Below are 20,354 nucleotides of genomic sequence, written 5' to 3'. Positions count from 1 at the left end.
AACGCGGCGCGCAAACGCCGACCGGCGTCGTCGCAAGCGCATGATGACTGCACGAGCATGCCCGGAATCTCTTTCCTCCGGTGCCGGGAAAATGGCCCGAGAAGACGACGTCCTTGGCTGGCTGCCCGCACGTTTTTCGCCCTCGCCGGCGCTGCTTTCTTGCTCAGTTCCTCCTCGGTCGTGGCGCTTCGCCGAAGGAAGCTCTTCCCGGCGGCCGGCAACTTCCCGTGCTGCACGGCACTGTGTCTGGCGCCCCTCGGCGTCATTCTAATGACCGCCCGCTCTGTCACCGAGCAGAAATGTGCGCTTTCGTCGCGGCCTGTTGCAAGCAAGGGCAGCAGCTTCTTCTATCCTGGTATTGCCGATTAAATAACTGGAGGCGTCGCTTGTGTTTCGCCCATGATTTTGACTACCGTGCGTTGTCGGGTAGGAGAGAGTTTTGTGGTGCGTAGTGAATGACTGGTGAGGGAAAAAAATTGGCTCAGTTTGTGCAAGGGTGGAAGAGAGGCCCGGCTGTTCAAAGCCAACGCTACAAATAACCCAAAGTAAATAACACCCGGAATGCGGTGATAGTTCACTCGGATAGACGTCGGCTTCATAACGCGAGGGACCCAGCGTTTTTTTCTTTCTTTCTTTTTGCGCAGTTGGAGGTTTTCTGTTCACGTTGTACACATTTTCGGCCGGGTTCCGCTGTTCAAAAAGGGGGCCAGGGTGACGCGCGTTTGGGCGGCGTGGCGCGCGCAGCCCAGTCGGGCAGCTGGAAGTGCGCGCACGAGGAGGTCGTCGACTTGGGCCCGAGCGAGAGCAGGCAGGTGGTGCTCGCTGCCGCCTGCTCCGCGGGTTCAAGGCCGTCGCTGGGGGGGGGCCGCTCTCCCTCCCTGCTTTCTTTCTCTCTCTGGCCGGGCGCTTTCTTTGTGCCACCTCGTGGGGACGGTGTCGCGTTCCGCCCGGAGCCAGCTTCCAGGAAAGGATGCCGATGGAAATAACGGATTGTGCGACAATACCTTTCACAGCATTCGGTTGGAGTGCTGTTGCTGCCGCGTAATGAAAACGCCGCCGCAAGAAAGCAGGCTACCTGCACCTGTTTTAACGGGTTAGCCCAAATTGGGTGCCAGTGGTTGTGTGTACGCGTGCTGAGGCGGACTATGCGGAGCTGGTGTTTCGAGTAAACTGGAACTTCTTGCTCTTTGCCTTTTTTTGTCGCGTTGACTAGCCTCGTCCGTGTGCGACGCATGTATCTGCTTCCACGTAGTGGCTTCACCCCATGCCCCGGTGACATCGCATAAATTCTACTTAGCGCCAGGAACGATTAAACTTGAACGGCGCATTTCTAGACTCGACGTGCTTGCTGCTCCGGCAGGGCTTGTGGAGGCACGCGCGATGGCTGCGACTGCTCAGCATTTCTCGAGTGAGCCCTGTCTGTGGACGCGCGGTCCTAATCTGCGGCTGACTGCGCGGGTGGGCCCCCCGGTCGGTCATCAGAGGCGAACCTGTTGATGCGGGAGCTCTTCTTCCCAGACCCTTCACGGTTGACGCACGTGACTCGAAGCCCGGTCTGGCGGCCGTCTATTTCGGTCGCACCGCGGGAGCCTGCGGATGTGCGCGACCCTGGGGCCACCAGTCTTGGCGGCGGTTGCCCGGCGTGCCTCTTTCAGGACCTCACGTGATCATCCCCTGCGCTCCAGTCTGGCCCTGTTAGCGCGCGCACTGTTTTGACGCCAGCGAACGCTCGAAGCTCTGGCGCACACTGCTGGCGCTGCAAATCTTCGGTACCGAGAGGCACGTTCGCCAGCACCCAAAGACGAAAAGGCCTGTTCTGCCGGCGCATTGTGCGTGTTTGCTGCGCCGCGGCGCTCGACCTTCGTCGTGTAGTCGTATTGACGGGGAGGATGCCTTATGATGCAACTCGTTCTTGTAGGGGGCATTCAGCTGCCGCTGCCTGGCTTCCTATTCCGGTGAGACAGAAATAAAACACTTTGAATTCCCGAAGAACAATGCGTCTATACGGCCTTAGTGTCTACGCAACACTGAATGCAGGGGCGTCAGACTAGTCGCGCACGTGAAACAGGGGATCTGTGATGGGCGCAGACTGCCCTTAAACATACGGCATTCCTTTTCGACGGCATTGACTTGCCGTGAGCTTCTGTGCCGGACCATGTTCTTATTCTCTCCTTCAGTGGCACTTCGTCGCCGATTTTCCCCCGCAAGATAAGTCCACGTGGCGCCACCAGCGCTGTCTGTGGTGTTTACTGGTAGCATTCTGCGGCGTTTAACACAGCTGATGGGGCTGTGTGCCTTGGTGTTATACCCAGACTAGCAGCCGCCAGTGCTATGCTTTTCTAAATATTTGAAGGAATTTAGCTCTGTTGTACACAACGATGGGACTACGTATGCATTTAACCGGACGTTTTAAGAAAGCGTCTCAGATGACGGTGATAGCGCAACTTTGTGAATGCCCGTAGTGAACAGGAATTTTTTATACCCGGTATGTGGTACTTTTATTTTTAAGAAACACTGCGTACGGTTTTCACCCATCCTGCAGGAGAGATTTACATAATGTTCCTAACGCAGGAGTCAAAACTCGCAGATGTCGGCGCATGCAGGCAGTCGGAATGCAGTCGTCGACGGTTCATACAGAAAAAAAAAAAAAAGGGTAATCCGTGAATGGGTTACTTTTCGGAGGATATGATCGAACATTTTTTGAGCGATTGAACTTTCCTGAGCGCTGTGGAAGGTGGCAGAATATACAGTTATTTATTAAAAACAGATTCGTTATTGTTCTATTTGTAAAAAAAAAAGCTTAACAGCTCAATTTTCCGTTTAGTTTAGTGATTCTATCCCACATTACAGAAAAGCAACCAGCTACGAATTGCAGGAAAGGCGTGGACTGAGACAAAACACGGTGTGGCCCTTAGGCAGTGTTCTTTCTCGTTCCAGAGTGTGTGCTTCAGGGTGCTCGTAATGTCCTTGAGCGATGGTTCTTTGCCCACATTGAGCTCGTGCTCGCGTGAGAGGAGTTACCTGGCTAGCTGGGCCGCCTACAGCCGTGACCTGTCGGCCGGCGGCCAGCTGGGGCCGCTCGCGTGCCTGCTGGGGCCGGCGCTAAATATTCCGGGCTCCGTGCACGTGCCGAGGCACAGCCCGGTCTTCTCGCAGCAGCATTTCGCTCACACACTGCCCCTTTATTCCCGCTGCGATCGCAAACACCGCTAATCCCTCGTGTGCTCGAATTTCGCGACGTTCGGCGGCTGCCGGAAGTTCTTCCTGCCGGCCGCTCATCCATCGAACGTGGGCACCATTTTCGTCCGTCTGCCTCCGCCCCAGCTCGGTGGCGCCAAAGAAGACCCATCCAGCACCGAGAACGAGACAGCTCGCAGGCGGATGCGGCACACTGCGCCGAGTCTGCCTTTTTTCTTCGCCCCGCTTTTTCCCGGGTAATTTGGAGCCCCTGAATTATGCAAGGACGGCCCCGCGCTGTTCTGCCCGCCGGGATCGGATAGCGTGCCGGCCGATCGAAAGGAGCCGCTTCGCCGCTGGTGCCGCCGGCGGGCCGAAGTGTGCCGTTTTCGAGGCCGCGGAAGCAACTGCTCTCTGCCCACGCGAAGGAAGGCGGCGGTGGAGGACGGTGCTAAATCTAATGTTCACGCCGGTTTCAGCCTTTGTTCTTTCTTTTCACGTTCGTCCGTACCGGTGGTACACAGCTCCCGCTTCGCGTCCGACCTCCGACATTTCGAACAACGCCTAATCTTTAAAGGCGCTCTTGGACGTTTTCAGTACTCCAGCTGCCACTCGGGGCTTCAACGTCAGTGACTTCTCTTTTATTGAACTGTGTGATCGATAAAAAGGCCCTAGTGCGGAAACGGGCACATAAGGCGGAGTTTTTTTTTTTTTTTTTTTTTTTTTTTTATCAAACGCTGCCAAGGTCCATATGCGGCACACGCCAAGACAACGAACACTAACTGTGGGGTGGACCAAATTTCGAAGACATCACTATGATGGACTTATAATTCTTACGTAATCCGGCCTGCTCCAGTTGGCATGAATAGGGCCTACAGCCAATGGGGCACGGGTACGACGCAGAGGTGTTTAAGTGGAATGCTTTGTTTGACCAGTTGGTTCATGGCTGTGGAAGAAGTGACTACAAGGACAGCGATCAGACGGGGCGGACGCTTCCCGTCTCATCACTGTCCTTGTCGTCACTGCTCAACTTTTTCCCACAAAAACAGCGTGAAATTTGTGTAACTTATATCAAGTACACCGTTATTTTTTCGAAGAGTCACCCCGAGTTGGCGGAACATTGCCTTCGCTGTTGAAGCGCCGACGAAACTGGTCACCTGACTGGTTCTTTTTTATTTTATTTCGTTTGCCCGCGGGCGAATCGTGATTTGTTCCAGGTGATTGCGAAGCCCGTTCTCGCCTTTGGCCAGCGGCAAAACTCGTTGTGCGGTGCACGTCCAGTCTACTTTGCTGTCGGCGCTTTTTGCCCGGACCCGCGGGAGTCGTGGGTGTTTCCCCCGCCGCTGTCGAGCTGTGTTCCACGTCCACCGGCGTGTACGGTCCAATTTCACAGTCCAGGGTTCTTTTCTCGTGTGTGTGTGCGCGGCTAGACAATGCTGCGCCGGCGGCCTGGAACAGGAGAAGAACGGAAACAAAAAATTGGCCGCGTATCTGCTCCTTTCGTTGCAAATGTCGTCAAAAGACGATAGTCTTTGTAGACATTTGCGAAAGAAATGCCCCCCTTCGCTTTCCCGCTCACCTCTCATGCTGTTCCTGTACCGTCGCGCTCATCCCAAGGTAAACACTAAAGGTTTGCTCAAGGCGGTTTGAATTTACCGCGTTCCACTGCTACAGGCCGGGTTCCTCGATGCCAGCGCTGCAGTACGGCGGAGAGGCGCGTGAATGGAGGCGGCCGACTACAAGGTTTATAGTGCCGCGTGGCATGCTCCACGTGCGTTCCAAGCAGAACGTGGAACCTAGCTAGTGGAACCTTTCGTTGCTGTTGCCGCGTGATTTTTCATATGCCGCCAGGAGGCGGCGGTTTTCTGCAGTAGATGTAGAATATCATTTGCTATCGAAAAACCAAGCATCAAGGAATTTTTAAATAAAGGAACTTTGTAAATATCCCTTGTGTACTCATTTCCTGTCTTATATTTGCGTAATGTCTTGTTCTTGTTGAACAAAGTTGACAAGTATGAACATATAAACCGGGCTTAGACGTTTACATTTGGCTGTGAGTATATAAGACTATTGCGCAGCAAGCATTTTACTTTGGCCGGGTGGCTGAATCGAGTTACCGACAGACAGACAGACATACAGACAGACCAAAATTTCTGGGTTTAAGTAGCCCAAGAAAGACTGTCGTCTTTAAAAAGCAAACGAGTGTCTGCGTTGCTCATCGGGGTTCCTGGCCGTCCGGAGTCCGGCGTCGCTTTCCAGTCGGACAGCGGAAACGCGCTGTCATTGCGCTAAGTGCTTGCAGGGCTTTCCTTCGTCTTTCGCACGGCGGGCAGGAAGTGAGTCCCAGCTTTTCCGCGGTTCCTGGGGTCAGCCGATGTGCAACTGCAGGGACCCCGTAACCGACGCCACACGTAGAGCAAGAGTCCGTGTTTCTGATGGAGGGGAGAAGCAGTGGCGTTTACGCGATGACGACGGCGCACATAAAACATTGCCCAGGGGGCTAACTAAGCCGTGTGCCTACGCCGTGCGTCGTAGAAAGGAAACCCCTAGTTTTCCTTCTAGGCGCTTGGGCAAGACGAAGAGTTTGTGTCCTATGAGTGAGTAGTGGAAGTCGAGATGATCGGTCGTATTTCGTCCGTACTTTTGTTACATCATAGCCCAAATGCCTCTTCTCTTCGTATTGATCAATATTCTCAACCTTGAAAGCCGGAAGCATTGTCAACATCTTCATTTTCTTCTCGCATCCACGTTCCCCCTCCAATTTACGGTTTCTTTTCGCCGTCCCTTTACTGCTCATTCCGTGGCCATGCTGTCCACGTGCGCGCTCTGTAGGGGACAGCATAGATAAGCGGCCGCTTCGACTCTTGAAGCCTCGCCGCAGGTGGCTCGCCCTCTTGTGATCTATTCATCGTCACTTATTCCCTCGCTTGCAAGGGGTGTTCGGTACTCTTGGGCTACGTTTATTACTCGCAAATACAGTGCGCGTCTCCTCGGCTATTTGTACCACCTGTGCATTATTCCCAAACGTTGCCAGAAAGTATTATTTTCCTGTGGAATTTTTTCGGCGCTACAATATCCTGTGCTCGTGATGCGTCCTGCACAATCTATTCTGCCAGGTATCACGCTGAATTTAGCCACTCACGCCACTTAAATCTCTGACGTTAGCCGTACGGGCCCACCGCCTCGTCACTCCCGATGCGACTTTTATCTTACTTCTAGAGCGTTCCATATTTGGTCGTCCGGTGGTCAAACCAATTGCCAACATGCCATCTATCACTTCTCACTCTGGTGTATACTTCTCCCGAATTTCGGGGCGATCACTTTCGTCTCGAGCCCCGAGACCCGTTAAAATAGCTTTAACTCATTTTCTTTTGCTCACAAACCGTTGCTTTCTACTGCACATTTCACCAATAAAAATCCTTGCTTGCGCGATCTTTGTTCTCTCGTTTCACCCATTTCGTCCCGAGTTTGCGCCTGCGAGGCGGGTAAGGGTTGCTATTTCCCCGCGCCGAAGTTCCACGCGCAACGTGACACGAGGCTTCAAAACCGCATCGGCTGCTCCGTTCTAGTTGCGCACGCAAAAGTGGGAAATCACTGAAATGGGTCCGGTTTCGCAAGTTCCGACTAGGCGTTCGGTATTTCTTTCTTCGCATTTTTTTTTTTCCATCGTTTCACGTGGCGGTGAATCTAGCGCAACGAAATAAGCCCGCCGTATGAAATTCAAACAGTCCAAAATTACAAGTGTAGTAATAGCCTGGCATGAGGGGCTATGTACCGTGGAAATAAATATACGTCGCGCAAGGCGTCGAGCGTCTACGAAACGCGGCTGCACGTCTCCGGGAGAAAATTAATGCGGGCATTTTGTGTCGAGCCCTGTCTCGGTAGCTCGCGCGTTTTTGGAAAATTGAGAGGGGAGAATCGGTCCTCGTACAGCACGTGGCAATCGCGGAGGGGCCGATGTCGGCTGTGCGCATGCGCAGGTGGGTGCGCCCACGGTGTACCGTACCAAGAGCGGCTCCCTGTCTGCCGTAACTCTGTTGATCCTGGCCGGAGGTTGAACGGGTGCATTTCGGCAGTGCACATTTAAGCGGGAAATTGAAGTCCATCTACACCCTGAGGAGCTTCTTCGGCCCTTCACGGAAGCATGGAAAAAAAGAAAGCGGCGAGCAAAAAATTTGAAGCGTTGTGAGCGGAAAGCGTAGCGCAGTCGTCTGGGAGACCAGGGGGGGCAGCTGCTCAGGCACCGAGCACGTGCCAAGTGGCTGGCAGTTCTTCGACGTGCCCGAGTGGGTGGTGGCACGTGCTTGCGCGTTACGCTTCTCGGCTGGCCGTGAAGCGCTGCCGCGAAGGCGGCCCTGATCGCCGCTGAAAGTTGTACGCACGCCCTAATGCCATTATTGCGAGTAGCGCTGAATGGGGCGAAAGCTGCGGGGCCGGCTCGTAATGATTAGTGCGTGATAGGGCCATGCAAATGCCGGCCATCCTTGCGAGCGCACTCGCTTCCGCTTCGTTCCCCTTTTCGCTTCTGGCCGGCCGCTTTCCGCCGCGGCGCGTGACGTGTTTTCTCGTCGACTCGAGGAACGCCTGCTCCCCGACCCGCTTTGTTGCCGCCGCGGGTGTTTGCTTTTTTCCCTCCTGACGCTGCTCCCCGACGCAGTGGTCAGCCGGCCGTCGTGGGCGGGCCTTGACGTCTCTGCCGCCTTGCCTGTGGCTGACGTCGAGACGTCGCGAGTTCCCCTCCAAGATCGATACGTGCAGCCTGCTGTCGGGCGGAAAGCATTGATCACATTACTAGTGATGTTCTCCGTAGCTATCCTTACTCTGCAGATTGGAGCACTCTAACCACATCTTTGCTCACATATCACTCATGCCTTCCCAATGTATCGTGTCATCTTCGTCCAATCGAAAAAAAGGAAAACCAAGGTTCAGAACCGGGCTACTTGAACTTGCAGAAGATTCGAGTCAACTTTTTGCTGTTCGGTTTAAGTGTATGTCCTAACCAAAAAAATGCACGACGTTGCGATTTTCGACACTATGTCATATTGTAGTCGTTTGAGCGATTTTCCCTTCGTTAGTGGCGTAGGTGTTTAGTTTGCAATTTTTGTGTAGCTGTCTTCCAGGTTGTAGAGAGCTCTCCAAACCGCCGCGCACATGTCGCTTTGCGGTTTTGTGAGCCGTTTTGTGTTAATTTCCCCATCGTGTGAGGGTGCTATCCTTGGTGCTGATTAGTTATTTTAACCATCTAGAGATTGCGCAGAACACGAGCAGCGCGTTTTGGGCTGCTGTTTAATAAATAGTTCGTGTTTTTCTGTGACGCCTTGAAAAAAAAAAAAAAAAAAAAAGAGGCGTGTGGACGTCAAGGTGGCCCCAATGGGAGGCGAAGGCTCAGTCATACCTTTTTCTTAAACGTTTCCTCCCGCCCGACTTATTTCTGGTCGGCAGGCGAGCGGTCAGTCCTTTCCTTTTTCTTTCTTGGGCAGGTCGCAGCAGCGAATAATAATGGGTGTATTGTTCTCCTATTTGCAAAAATCGTAGGCAAACTTTTTTAGGCTAATGCGTGTTACAGTGACTTGCTTAGACTTTCCAGTCTCATTAGGAGGTAAAACTAAAATAAATGTCACACTGCCGTGGTCTATCGGTGCGATCTGCAATCATTTCTTCTGTAATAATCGGGTTGTGCGGCCACGTCCCAAGTTTCAAAAAGGGGGTTGAAACAGTAGAGACGCGTGCTTGCACTAATTGAATGCTAAACATCTTGAGACTCATTTGTGCGCTTTCGCACTGTCTGGAGCGGCCACGGGTGAATGTCCACGCGCCCACAAATTGCCGTCTCGTGTGTGGCGAAAATGGCACGTGGCGACAGTCTTCCAAGCGTCAGCTCTGCAGGACGCGTCCGAATGGTGGGACGGCGCCATCTTGCCATGCGGGGCGGACCTTCCGTCTGCAGCGGCGCGTGGACGGTGGCGCCGTCGGAGGTCCCTGGCCTCCGGCGGCGAGCAGCCTGGCGGCCTTCGCCGTCGTTGTGTACACTCCCCGTCCTGATGGCCTTTGAATTACCTAGTGACGCCCGAGCGCCGTCAACCGGTTTGACCGCCGGGCCTGACCCACTTCGGCTGGCGCTGTTCCCGCCAGGCAGGCTGCTGCTGCTGCTGGCTTGATCTCCGATTAGCAGCGGGACCCGTGGTCGAGCCTGCCCAAGTTGTCAGCCTTCTTGCCGACCCGTCGGCGACAGTCCACGCGCGGACTTTGAGCGCGTCGCCGAGCCTGTTCAGATTATCCTCTCGCGTGCCGCTGTGTCTGGCGTCGTTGTGGTCTGCTCCGAGCGTTCCCAAGCAGTGTCGCCAGATCACTCCGGGGCTCAGTGATGCTGTTTCGGACGGCTTGGCGGCTCTACGAGCAGCAAGAGCTCTGCCACGCGGCCATTGCGTTCGCTTATTAGGAGTGTTGGCAAACACACGCGTGTCTGCGGTGACGGCTGCTTGGACGGTTGTGTGAGCTGTCTCTTCGAATCGTATTGCGTGTAATGCGCCCAGTCGCGCAACACTGCTCCGTCGTTCCCTTGAGGTGCTGAAAATTGCACCGTGTTCGCTCCCAATGAATGTCGTGCAGCATTGCGAGAAAGGTTTGAAAACGGATGTCCCCTAATGCACGTGGCAGTCATTTTCTGGACAGTACGTCTCGTTTGTACTACGTGCTGATGTTTTCTGTGAAGCTATTTTTCTTACGTTCGCATTAATAATCTCTCTGTTGCGATCGGCGAGGATTCGCCGTGGTTTGAAACCCTTCCCCGGTGTTGGCCGTACATGCAGTGTTGCCGAAGGTGCGAGGTGAAAAGACAAAATTCTGCTTAATATAACTAAGGGGGAGATTTTTCTTTTTTCAGTTCTGAAATTCCATTACAGCCTGTTCTGCCATGTTTTTGAACAATACTTGGGATCTTCAGCAATGTCTTTGTTCAATTAACGGCGAAGTACGACCCCTTCAGCGTGATTACGAGTGCCCTGTTGGACTGCTCTTGGAAAGCGCTTTTATAAGTTATGTGAAAGAAATGATGGTGTGCAAAAAAGACTTCCAATGAAGGGCACCGATATACCGATTTGTCTTATCGAGGTCTGACTTTACACCACGCTTCGAGTCAACGTGTTCGCGCTCAAGTTTTTTCGTTGAAGGCAGATACTTACGAAATTGAAGCCTTGAATCCGTAGGCCGTGTTCTGAGTATTCCCTGCAAATGTTCTCGCATTTTTCAACAAGAACAGTGCTGTCGAAAGTTCCATTCAGCTCGCAGCCCCTTCCCACCTATCGGATAATGCACCATGAAAACCCGTTCACCAATGTGGCGGCATTACGGCGAACGGAATGTTATATTCGCTTATTTTCTGCCGTCCATTGCTTCCGCCGGATAATCTAGTCGAATGGTTCATTTTTCTTTCTTTTACGATGTTGCTGACAACAGCAACATCGCGACCGTATGCGATGATATTAGTGTTGCCAAATCAAATAACGAACTACTGCGCATTGCAGCCGCAGAGTAAGGGACACGGATGCCCGAGCAGCAGAAAAAAATACTTTGCTCGGTGACGCTTCTTACCACAGCGTTAACGGGTCGTGCACGAACCTGGCTCTTCCCCATCGGCGGCCCGAACGTGGGTGTCTCAACAGTGCTACGCGTGCCCAGTTGGCACTGCTCAGTGCGTGGATTACTTAATCCTGGCTCCGCGAAATGCAGGCAGTAGTGCACTTTTGGCCATTGTCCAGCCCCCGAATGGTGCTGGATGTCTCGGTGTTCGCGCCGAGCTCGCAGGTGCGAGCGGCGGTGTCGTGCGTGCGCGGCGCCACAGGATGCACGCTTCGCGAGGCGTGTCTCCATAAAGCGCTAGCATCTCGCAAAGCCGGCGTGTATCCCCTCGGGCCAAATGATTCGCCCAACCATCACTTCCTCCAGCCGCTCTTGGACGCGGGAAAAATGGTCGCACTCTGGCTGCGGCGTCCTCCTGCTTTGCACCTGCGCTCGGGCGCTGCTTTTTCTGGGAAGTGTCGCGGCGGCGTCTTGGCCCGGCCGGTTTCCTTCTTTCAGAACCATGCCTCCGAACCGTGGTTACTTTTACGGTACGAAACTGCCGCGGTTCTAACGTGTGCGCGAATAAAGTATTTTCCGTGCCGGTTGGTCTCCTCGCACCAATGTGTACTTGAGTTTTTGTGTAAAGCGCGTAATCAAGCTTGCTCATTCAAAACCTTTTCTGCGAGACGAACGATATCCTTCCCTTTTCTATTCGAATAGCATTTTGTGCTGCCCAGTCGTTGGCCCCGTCGTCTTCTTACATGTATTCCGCATCGAGGTGTGCTGGTGGTCACCCAAGCGTTCTCACCCACCCAGTATAGCTGTGCTTTTTAAGAAATCGTCCGGTGTACGCTGGTGCAGCGCCTGTTCTAAATACTTTGCTTGGCCTACGGAGACGTTACATGCTGTCAAGATAAGCGTTCGTGCCTCTTCCTCCTCCTCAAGTTGAGTACGTCGCCAGAGCTCGGTGCGACGAGAAGCTAGTTTTAAGATAAGCCCGTTTGGTAAGACACGTAGCAAGGATTTGCATGGAATTGAACGTCGCACCATCTCACAGATGCGACGGAACCGCTGTTGCGGGGGGCGTGTATTCTGTTCCGGTGGAACAAGACATTCAAATTGGTTCTATGAAGCCAAGTCCTGCTCTTCCTCAATTGTTGAACCTCGACCGACAACAAGCGATCGTGGAGATGGGTACGCGGGAATTTCAAATGGGGTATACGATCCGGCACAGCAGTGTACGGCAGTGTACCTGGTCACCCTTGATTTGCACCTTTGATCGCACCAAGTGTCGCGCACATATCGTTTGTGTACCGGCGGACAGATTTCGTCGGCCTGCTTCCGGGCCGCTTGTCACACTCGCCGTGGAGTGTGTATGCACGTGAAATTCATCTGTAGGGCATTCCGAGTGGCCGGCCGTCTCGCGGTATGAGCTAATTTTTTATTTCTCTATGGTATACGAGCGCCTTGGCGAACCGCGAGGCAACAGCGCCGTGTGGAATTAATCTTCGGGAGCGGTTTCTCAAGGTCGCCGCGCTGCCATAGCAACGTCTCGCGGAGCGACGAGAGTATCGACCGTGCCCATTGATGAGTTTCATTGATGCTGCGGTGCCTTGGGCTCGCCATTGTCGTCGCGTCTCGCGCAGGAAGGGAAGGGGCTTCTGAACAACTGACTCGTTCGTTTCGTTTTTCTTTCGAGTCGTGTGGCGCCCATAACAGGTTAAATGGGTGCTATCGCCATCCTCTAATTTCACGCGCCCGGTAACAGGAATGCGCATAATGAAAACACACACGAATAAACAACGATAACAGCGAAATAATAGGCCTGCAGTTTTCGCCGCTTTGTTTACTAATGCTGCATAGCGACGTTCGAATCCACCCTAGTGACTGAATGAGTGCATTCAGAAAGCGAGAATTCTGTCCTCGCGTTTGGGGAAAAGGATCAGGTGTTCCGGAGGGGCACGTGTGTGCGGGGCCGGCAGCAACACCGGGCACAGCGAAGGATTCCGCAAGCCGGCAATCCGAGCACCGAGGCGGCTCGGGTCTCGTGCAGGTGCGTGGTTGACGCCCCCGGCGAGGCTTCTTCTTGGCATCGCGCGCGGATCACGTCCTCTGCCGCATTCCGTAATTTGAGACTCGCTCTGGAATGAGCGCCGCATCTACGCGCCGTGCGTGCTAGCTGACTGCGTGCCGACTCGGGTTCTTCTCCCGCCGGGGCGGAGAAAGTTCTGTGCGGGGAAGTTCTTGTCCGAGAAACCTCACCACTTTCTCCGGCTGCAGAAAACAAAATTCCACTGAACTGATTCTGTCTGTCTGTCTGGCTGGCTTGCTTGCTTGCGCCATCCCGTTGACGATGCGTAACGGAAGTGCGTGATCGTTCGCTCGGCGACTCGCATCTGGGAGCCGCGATAAAGGATACAGTTATACCCCAAGTTGGCGAGACGAAACGACAGTACCTGCTGCCTAATTCTCTTTTCTTTCCAAATTGTTTACGCGCCGAAGCTGCTTGGCCACGAGGAGCATCGTAGCGAAGGCCTACAATTAGGACCACTCGGGTGTCTTCAACGTGCGCCGAAATCTCGGCCCCAACTGCAAAATAGGCGCCGCTGCCAGGATCGAAGCCGCGTCCATGGACTCAGCAGCACAGCGCAGCGCCTCAGCCACTGAGCCACCGCGGCGGATAGCGGCTGCTAAAGCAGTGGTGGTGAAAACTTCCATTCGATACCGGAAGGGCAGCCTCCTCGAAGCTTTCCCCTTGGGTGGTCGTCGGCACTCGCACACTGAACGGTAGTGGGGCCATCGCTAGCTGGGCCGAGGAGGTGTTTGATGGGAGTTGGCATTTGGCTAAGTTGGCGATGGAAGAACGTCTTCGCGTAGCGCAGGCGCAGAGAGACGCGGACAAAGATGAACGCCCTCTGGCGTTTACTTCGTTCTGCTCGCACTTCTGCTTCTTTCTGATTGCGCTGCGCTGTACACCGTGGCGCTCACTAGTGGCCAACCTGTCCAAATGATACCAAATTGTCCGGAGCGTCCGAAAAGTGGCTCGTTTCTTTGAACGCGATAGTTTCCACAACGTGAGGCTTTTGCGGTCGCCCTTGTTCCAAACCATGCGTGTCCGCGGCGGCTGTTTTCCTGGTGGAGACGAAAAAGAAACGCCCGTACACGCGCGGCCTTGTAAAGCCCGGTTACTAAAAAGGCGCACAAAACCCCGTTTCCGTCCGCAGTGGAACTGGATGGAGTACTCGCTACGCAACCAAGGGATGCCTGCCGGCGGTTTGCATTCGGCGCCTTTCTTTGTGCCGCGCACAGCGATTGGGTGTGGGCCAGTAGCGGATAAACATGGCTCTTCACTATGGGGAGCTTCGCCGACCTGCACTTACATCGTAACGAGCTCGTTATGAACACGCCATTATTGTTGGTGCAAATTACGATGCACAGTCTTGGTCAAAAGTCCCCAGGACAGGGCAAAGACTTCCAGGCCACAAGTAACTGAAGCAGAAGCTTACCTCTCGAGTGCAAGACAAATATTTCATTTAGTTACCTTGAATAACGTTTTCGCCGACTTTTAAAATATTTTGTTCGATTTCGGTGGCTATGCTTCTGCTGGAAGTTATTTGTGGCCTGGAAAGTTATGGTGTAGCCCGGGGACTTCTGGCCAAGACTCTACGTATATGTGCGTGTATTCTCCTACTGCCCCCTTTGTGGGTTTTTTGCTTCCAATAGTAGGGGGGGGGGGGGGGGCAGTTTTGACTTTCAGTTTGCCTGCGATGGCTTTCATAATTGATCTTTTGTTCAAAATCATGTTCACATGAGTGTGACCCGGCATCGATCTCATTTCGATTGCCAAATAACAATCGCGTGTGACTATTAGCGAGGTACTATTTGGCTATTTATAGCGTGCACACTCTAATTCATTAATTACCGTGTTCACAATTACTTGCACTGATTGTTTCCCCTTCTGTTTCTGTGCAGAACTTCAACAGCTTCATTGATCGGCTCGGCGTGTGGGATCAGCTCTTGAAGCCTCTCGAGTACCTGACTGATCGGTTTCTGAGATTCGTCGACTACGCCGAACTCAGATTCTATCAGGTGAGTGCCACGCACTTTTCTCTTTGCGCTTTCTACCGAGATCGACCTCATTACACATGGGGAGGGGGGGGGGGGGAGCATTTATTAAGCAAGCTAGAATGTGTCAAGGGCGGCGAGCTTTTCGCTTTCCTTCCCAGCCTGGCCTGGTCCGTTCTGGGGACCAAGTTTTCGCGTTTGCAGACTGTTTTGCGCCTCTACGGTCAGAACGCGAAAACGACTTGCGTCGGCCTTCGACTGGAGAGGTGCCGCTTCACGCGTGCACATCGCAGCCAACTTCCTTCCCCCATAGTGTTAGCCTTGTGCGTTTTAAATTAATTCTGATGAGACCAATTTGTACTTTTCAAAAAGTAGCGCCACGTTAGAAACGCGACTTATTACGCTGCCTCCTACTGAAAAGAATCAATCACGGCGAGGAAAAAATAGCGTCGGTTGCGGTCACGCATCGAAAAGGCCTGCTCTGCAGCTGTTTGCAGCCGTCGTCGCAGTGCGAGGTTCTTCGGTGGCTGTTCCCTTGGCTTCGGAAGAGCAGCGCTGTTCGCATATATTGGCAACGGTTCTCTTGGAGCCGCGTTTGCACTCTGCGGCGGCCCCGGGGACATGACGTAGCAAATATTGGTGCGCGTCGGGCAGAGCGCCCCTTGGCGGCCTGCACCAGGTAATCGAACAGCGAGCGTTCTCTGTGCGGTAAGCAGGCGCGTGGTCGATAACGGCCGCTCGCCGCTATTCTTGGCCTCCTGTCGACGCCTTCCATCACGGCTCAGTTGGGCGCATTTCAAGCGAGGGCTCCCAGGCGCCCTGCTAACGAGTTTTGTTGGTTACGACCTATCGCAAGCTTCAGAATTTAAGCGACCGCTTGAAACTGAACCCGTCAATGGACTCTGGCACATTTTGATGCTGCTCGACAGGTACTGCCGTCGCGAGTTTATTCCCGTAGCGCAGGTTTATTACGCCAGCCTGAGCGATCAAAATTGAGCCTGAGTAAAATTTTGATCGCTCAGGCTGGCGTAATAAACTTGCGCTGCGTATTTTGAACTATGGAAGAACAATTCTGGAAGCGTTGGAGGCCGGCGCGAAGGCCGAACAGATCGGCCTGGCTCCGCATGCTGTCGTAGTCAGACGTAAGCGAAAGATCCTCCCCAGGCGGTCCAGATAAGTTCGGAGCCCTCCACTACGGCGTGCCTCACAGCCCAAGTGCTGCTTCCGCGCGTTATAACCCGCAAATTCACGATCTGCTGTCGGAGTGGTACGTGGAAATCGTAGCTTATTATTAAGCACCTCCGTGATGCCCTCGGCCGTGCCGGGGCAAGGCTCAGTCACGGCGGCGTTTTTGAAATTTTGAGGCGATTAGTGTATGGTTTAATTGAAATGAAATTGCAGCCGCTGAAATTATTTTCATTTCTCAACCCGGCCGCAAGCTCCGAAGTGCATACGCCAGGGGATTGTCCGCCAACAGTATACGAAGCGGAAGTACCTCTTTCAACGCTGATGTGTCTCGCGATCGTCGTGCCGCCGAGCTGAGAATTCCCCTCTGGGCGGACGCATTCTTCGACCTCTGCAGCATGGATGCGTGGCACCGCTCCCAGACAGGTGCGTGAAGGCGGCGGGCGCGTCTGTTGGCGTCGCCCAGCCGTGTCCGCAGATGTTCTCTGCTTGTGCAGACCAAGACAAGCCTTCCCAAGGAAACGTTCCCCTCTGCTGTTGGAGGCGCAGGAGTCGCGGGGCAAGATGCAGTTCTCGCATTTCCCCGTCTTATCGCGCTTGCCCATTTCGGCGCTCTTTGATTGGTTCCGATCGAATGTCGGTGTTGGGCATATTGTTCGCACGTGCCTTCCCATGGAGTACTCGCATCGGTACGAGCCACGCGAAGGGCACTGCCGTGTCGCGTAGCTAATGTGAAAACAATATTTTCGCATTATGCGGAAGGACGAAAACATAACAGACTTGAAGTGTTTGTCTCTCCGTCCGCGGAAGGGAATGATTGATGAAGACTCCCACTGTGCTCGTGAAACGTAGCCGCCAAACGGAAAATTTACTTAAAGGGCATTGTGCATTTCGATTCGCTTTCCCGCGCCACGTTCTCGACTCGGACATCCCGAGCGCTTTTCACGGGGCATCGAGCCCTCGGCCACTCACGGGGCTTCGTTGTGAGACTATCCGAACAATTTCCCACTGGCTTGAAACGCAAGGAACGTCGGGGGTGCCGCAGAACTCCTTCACTTGCCTCAACGGACAAGAATGAACGAGTACGGCGAAGTGGTTGCTGTTTCTTCGTACTGCTGCGGGCGGTGCAGCGCGCTCCTCTTCGTGCTGCTCCTCTGAGGCGGTGCAGCGCATCGGCCCCTGTTGGCCTGGCCTGTGGTGAACAGCTGGTGCCGTCTGTGCCATCCTTTCGGTGCCAGCCAGCGCGGCGCAGCTCGCCGCTGCACCTGTGACCGGCTGGCGCGGCGTGACCTTAGGGACGCAGCCCAATGTGCGCATTTCTTTGATGTCGCTCTCTGGCAGGCGATCGATCACTGTCCCCGCACTGAAAAGGGGTAGCCTGCCAGCCTCTTCCGAGGCGTCGCCTGATATTTTCCCGCCATCTCTCGTTTGCTTTACCGGGGAGGGAGACAATGCGGGAAGATGACGAGCGCGTCGTCATTTTCACCGCCGGTGGCTAGCAGCAGCGCTGCTGCTGCGGGATCAACGCCGCCCTTAGGCGTCCAGCAGTCAGTCGCCGCACTTTCGTAACCCTGGCCCGTGTTCGAGATAAAAAGGGCGGGGCGCGCTCCGTCCGCTCTGGTTTACGGGTCGCCCATAAGAGCGCGGAACCAAAATAGCGAACGCGTGAAGAAAGCTGGCGTAATCGGGCGACGTTTGCTCTGACGCAGGTTGGGCAACGTCAGCGGCGCGGCTTCGTTGCGAGCCATGGTTTGTTCGGCCGCGACGTTCTTGTTTGTTATTCTTTAAGGTTGTCTTTATGTCTTTTACTACGTCGTCAAATAGTACACATTCGCATGATCTAGTAGTTGCTTATTATAAGAACCACCGCAGTCATCAATTGATTTGGGTAGCCGTTACATTGAGGACTATGCAAGGCGTGCTATCCAGCGGGCAAGTATATTCTGTTCATTCTCTTTTGGGCCGAACTCGTTATTCTACCGTTCCGTATTCCAGGAAGTGCGAGAGCCCGCGTAAAAAAGCATGCGAACCAGAAATCTCGAAACTTTTTCGAGCTCGACGGACAACGTGGTTTGAATGCGCACTGAGAAACTTTTTTTGTGCGACTTCTATTGTTCTTTATCTTTTCGAAATGATCAAGCGTACGGGGTATGCATGCACGTGCCACAAAAGGTTTCCCAGTTTTACTTCCGTACGAAGACGTAATGCAGGCGCCGCAGTTGGCGGCAGCCGCATTGTACCGCGTGGTTCAACACAGCGGTGTGGACAGGGGCATTTAACCCAAGCCCGTTCCTGCCGGCCTTACTTTGGTCCAGCGGACCGACCAAATAACCTGTCCCTCCCTATTCTCGCGATGTTGGTTGTGCGGAAATTTTCCCCCAATCGATAAAAAGCTACTTACCAGACCGTTGTCAGTCTGCAGTTATTGATGGTACGTGATGAAACCTATGAGGCGTTTTTTTTTTTTTTTTTTTCCCGAAATGAGCCAGATCCACCTAACGCGAATTTGAGAAACAAACGGAAGTTTGTTAGCGGACCCAAATACAACACTATCAATACTATTATGATATATTTTACATGTCAGCTAGGGGAAACTTACGGCCCCAGTAATTAAAAATTATGCCGTGAATTTGAGTAATATTTGAGTGATAAGTTTGAATAATGCTCATATTGAATGGAAAAACGCAAGTTGGTGCGGCATTCTTATGAAAACTTTATTCACTATCAAGCATGGTGCGATTGAGTTTTGGTGGGAAAGACGCTAAAAATATGCAACAGTGCTTCAATAACCCTAGAACTGTACCAGGAGAGCAGGGGAGTCCTCATGGCACCATTAGCAGCTCTTTTAGAATTTTTCCGTGGGGTAATTTTCTTGGGCAGGCCTGAAGGCACTCACGAAGTAAGCAAGCTCTTCATTGCTTTGCCGTGAATTTCCAAAACGCTTCACAAGAAGGCTGCGCATGTCTTCTTCTTCACCTTAATGAAGTGGTTCGTACTGTCAGAAGGAGGGGGGGTGGGAGGTAGAGATTTGTCAGTGCTTGCAAGTGGTGGCTATTTAGTTAAGTACTAAAATGGTAAATGTGGGAGTAAAAAATAAATATAACGAGTTATTTCGTAGGGACGGGTGAGACGAAATGAAATCATTGACATCTCTCAGTTGTATTTCGTTCACCTTTTCTTCCGTTCCCTTCGTCATTGACATCTGGGGTCAGATGTTTCGCCGGTGCCCTAATGGCCGTCGGAATGCATAAGCCAGCTCCGGAAATTTAAAAATTAAAAAAAAAAAAAACTTCCGGAAACCCCCATAAAAGAGTTAAACAGTCAAGCCAAAAGCAAACCCCCATTAGGCAACTGGATTTGGCTCATTTTCGATACAATGTACGATCTGCGTACCGGTTTTTAGGGCGTTATCTCAACTATTTTCTCGCCATCCCTTTTTTAGGGGACAGTTTCCGAGTTTTTCTTGTCAGTGCAGTTTTATCCGACTCAGTTTCGGTTTCTGGATCTGGCTCATTCCGAAAAAGAAAAAAAAAAAAAACGCCTCATATGTCATATGCACTGCGGTGTTCTGCAAGGTTCGATATTCTGTCCGATTTCATTTATACTTGGCGTAAACGACATTGTAAGTGTACGCTTCTCCTCCGAGGTCACCTGGTATGCGGATGGCATATATCTATTTTTACAACGGTAGTAACATGTACATGTGCCGTCAAAAGTAATTGAAACACGGGCTCGTAAATTTACAGGAATTCCTTCTTCCGGAAACTTCCTGGCTGCATTGGTGTGCGTTTAAAGGAGTCCTCCGTAATAGAAAAAGCTGCCCGCAAATCGGTGAAGGCTGTAATAAAAAGGCAAATATTTTGTGATATTCACAAATACTTGCTCCATTTACTTATGAGGGCACCTGTACTAGCGCCAAACATATGGCTCGGAAGTTCCTGTGTGCTTGGAATGTACGGGTATCGAGACAAACTCGGGAGGTAACTGAACGAGTATCCACCCTAAGCAAATGAAAGTGCACGGATGTGAGGGGTCCACTCGTTGGATCTCAAGAGATCCGATTCCGCATGTGTTGACTCGGAATTGTAACGCAGGGCAAACGGGTGCGCCCGGAAAGGCCGCAGCGGTGGTGGTGCCTGGGGCCGCCATCGGCACCCCAGGGCTCTGTGGCATCATGCGCGTGGGTTGGGTGGTGGCGTGGTTAACATTACCGTCAATTTGCACTGACCTATTGCATAGGGCTATTTAGCTGAACACTTAACACTAGAAGCAAACATAGGAGAGAGCGCCGTTAAGGACGTTCAGCTGACAAACGCGTCGCGAACCGTCGGCCGCACGCTCGCATAATCTAGCGGCCGCTACAGCTG

The 20,354-nt window shown here is 52.9% G+C and overlaps 1 protein-coding gene across 9 annotated transcripts in view; it reads left to right on the top strand.

The window, feature by feature from the left end:
* The window catches only part of LOC144156100 (uncharacterized), a 248,100-nt gene that overhangs the window by 153,237 nt on the left and 74,509 nt on the right, over nt 1–20,354 (top strand). For all 9 annotated transcript variants that reach the window (XM_077687902.1, XM_077687901.1, XM_077687900.1 and 6 more), the window contains one exon: nt 14,710–14,826. In XM_077687902.1, coding sequence (XP_077544028.1) covers nt 14,710–14,826 — 117 coding nt within the window. The remainder of the gene's footprint in view (nt 1–14,709; nt 14,827–20,354) is intronic.

Source organism: Haemaphysalis longicornis, unplaced genomic scaffold, assembly GCF_048455015.1.
Source record: "Haemaphysalis longicornis isolate Haplotype H1 unplaced genomic scaffold, Haemaphysalis longicornis Haplotype H1 scaffold_1, whole genome shotgun sequence".
NCBI lineage: Eukaryota > Metazoa > Arthropoda > Arachnida > Ixodida > Ixodidae > Haemaphysalis > Haemaphysalis longicornis.
This window is presented reverse-complemented; position numbering and strand designations above follow the sequence as displayed.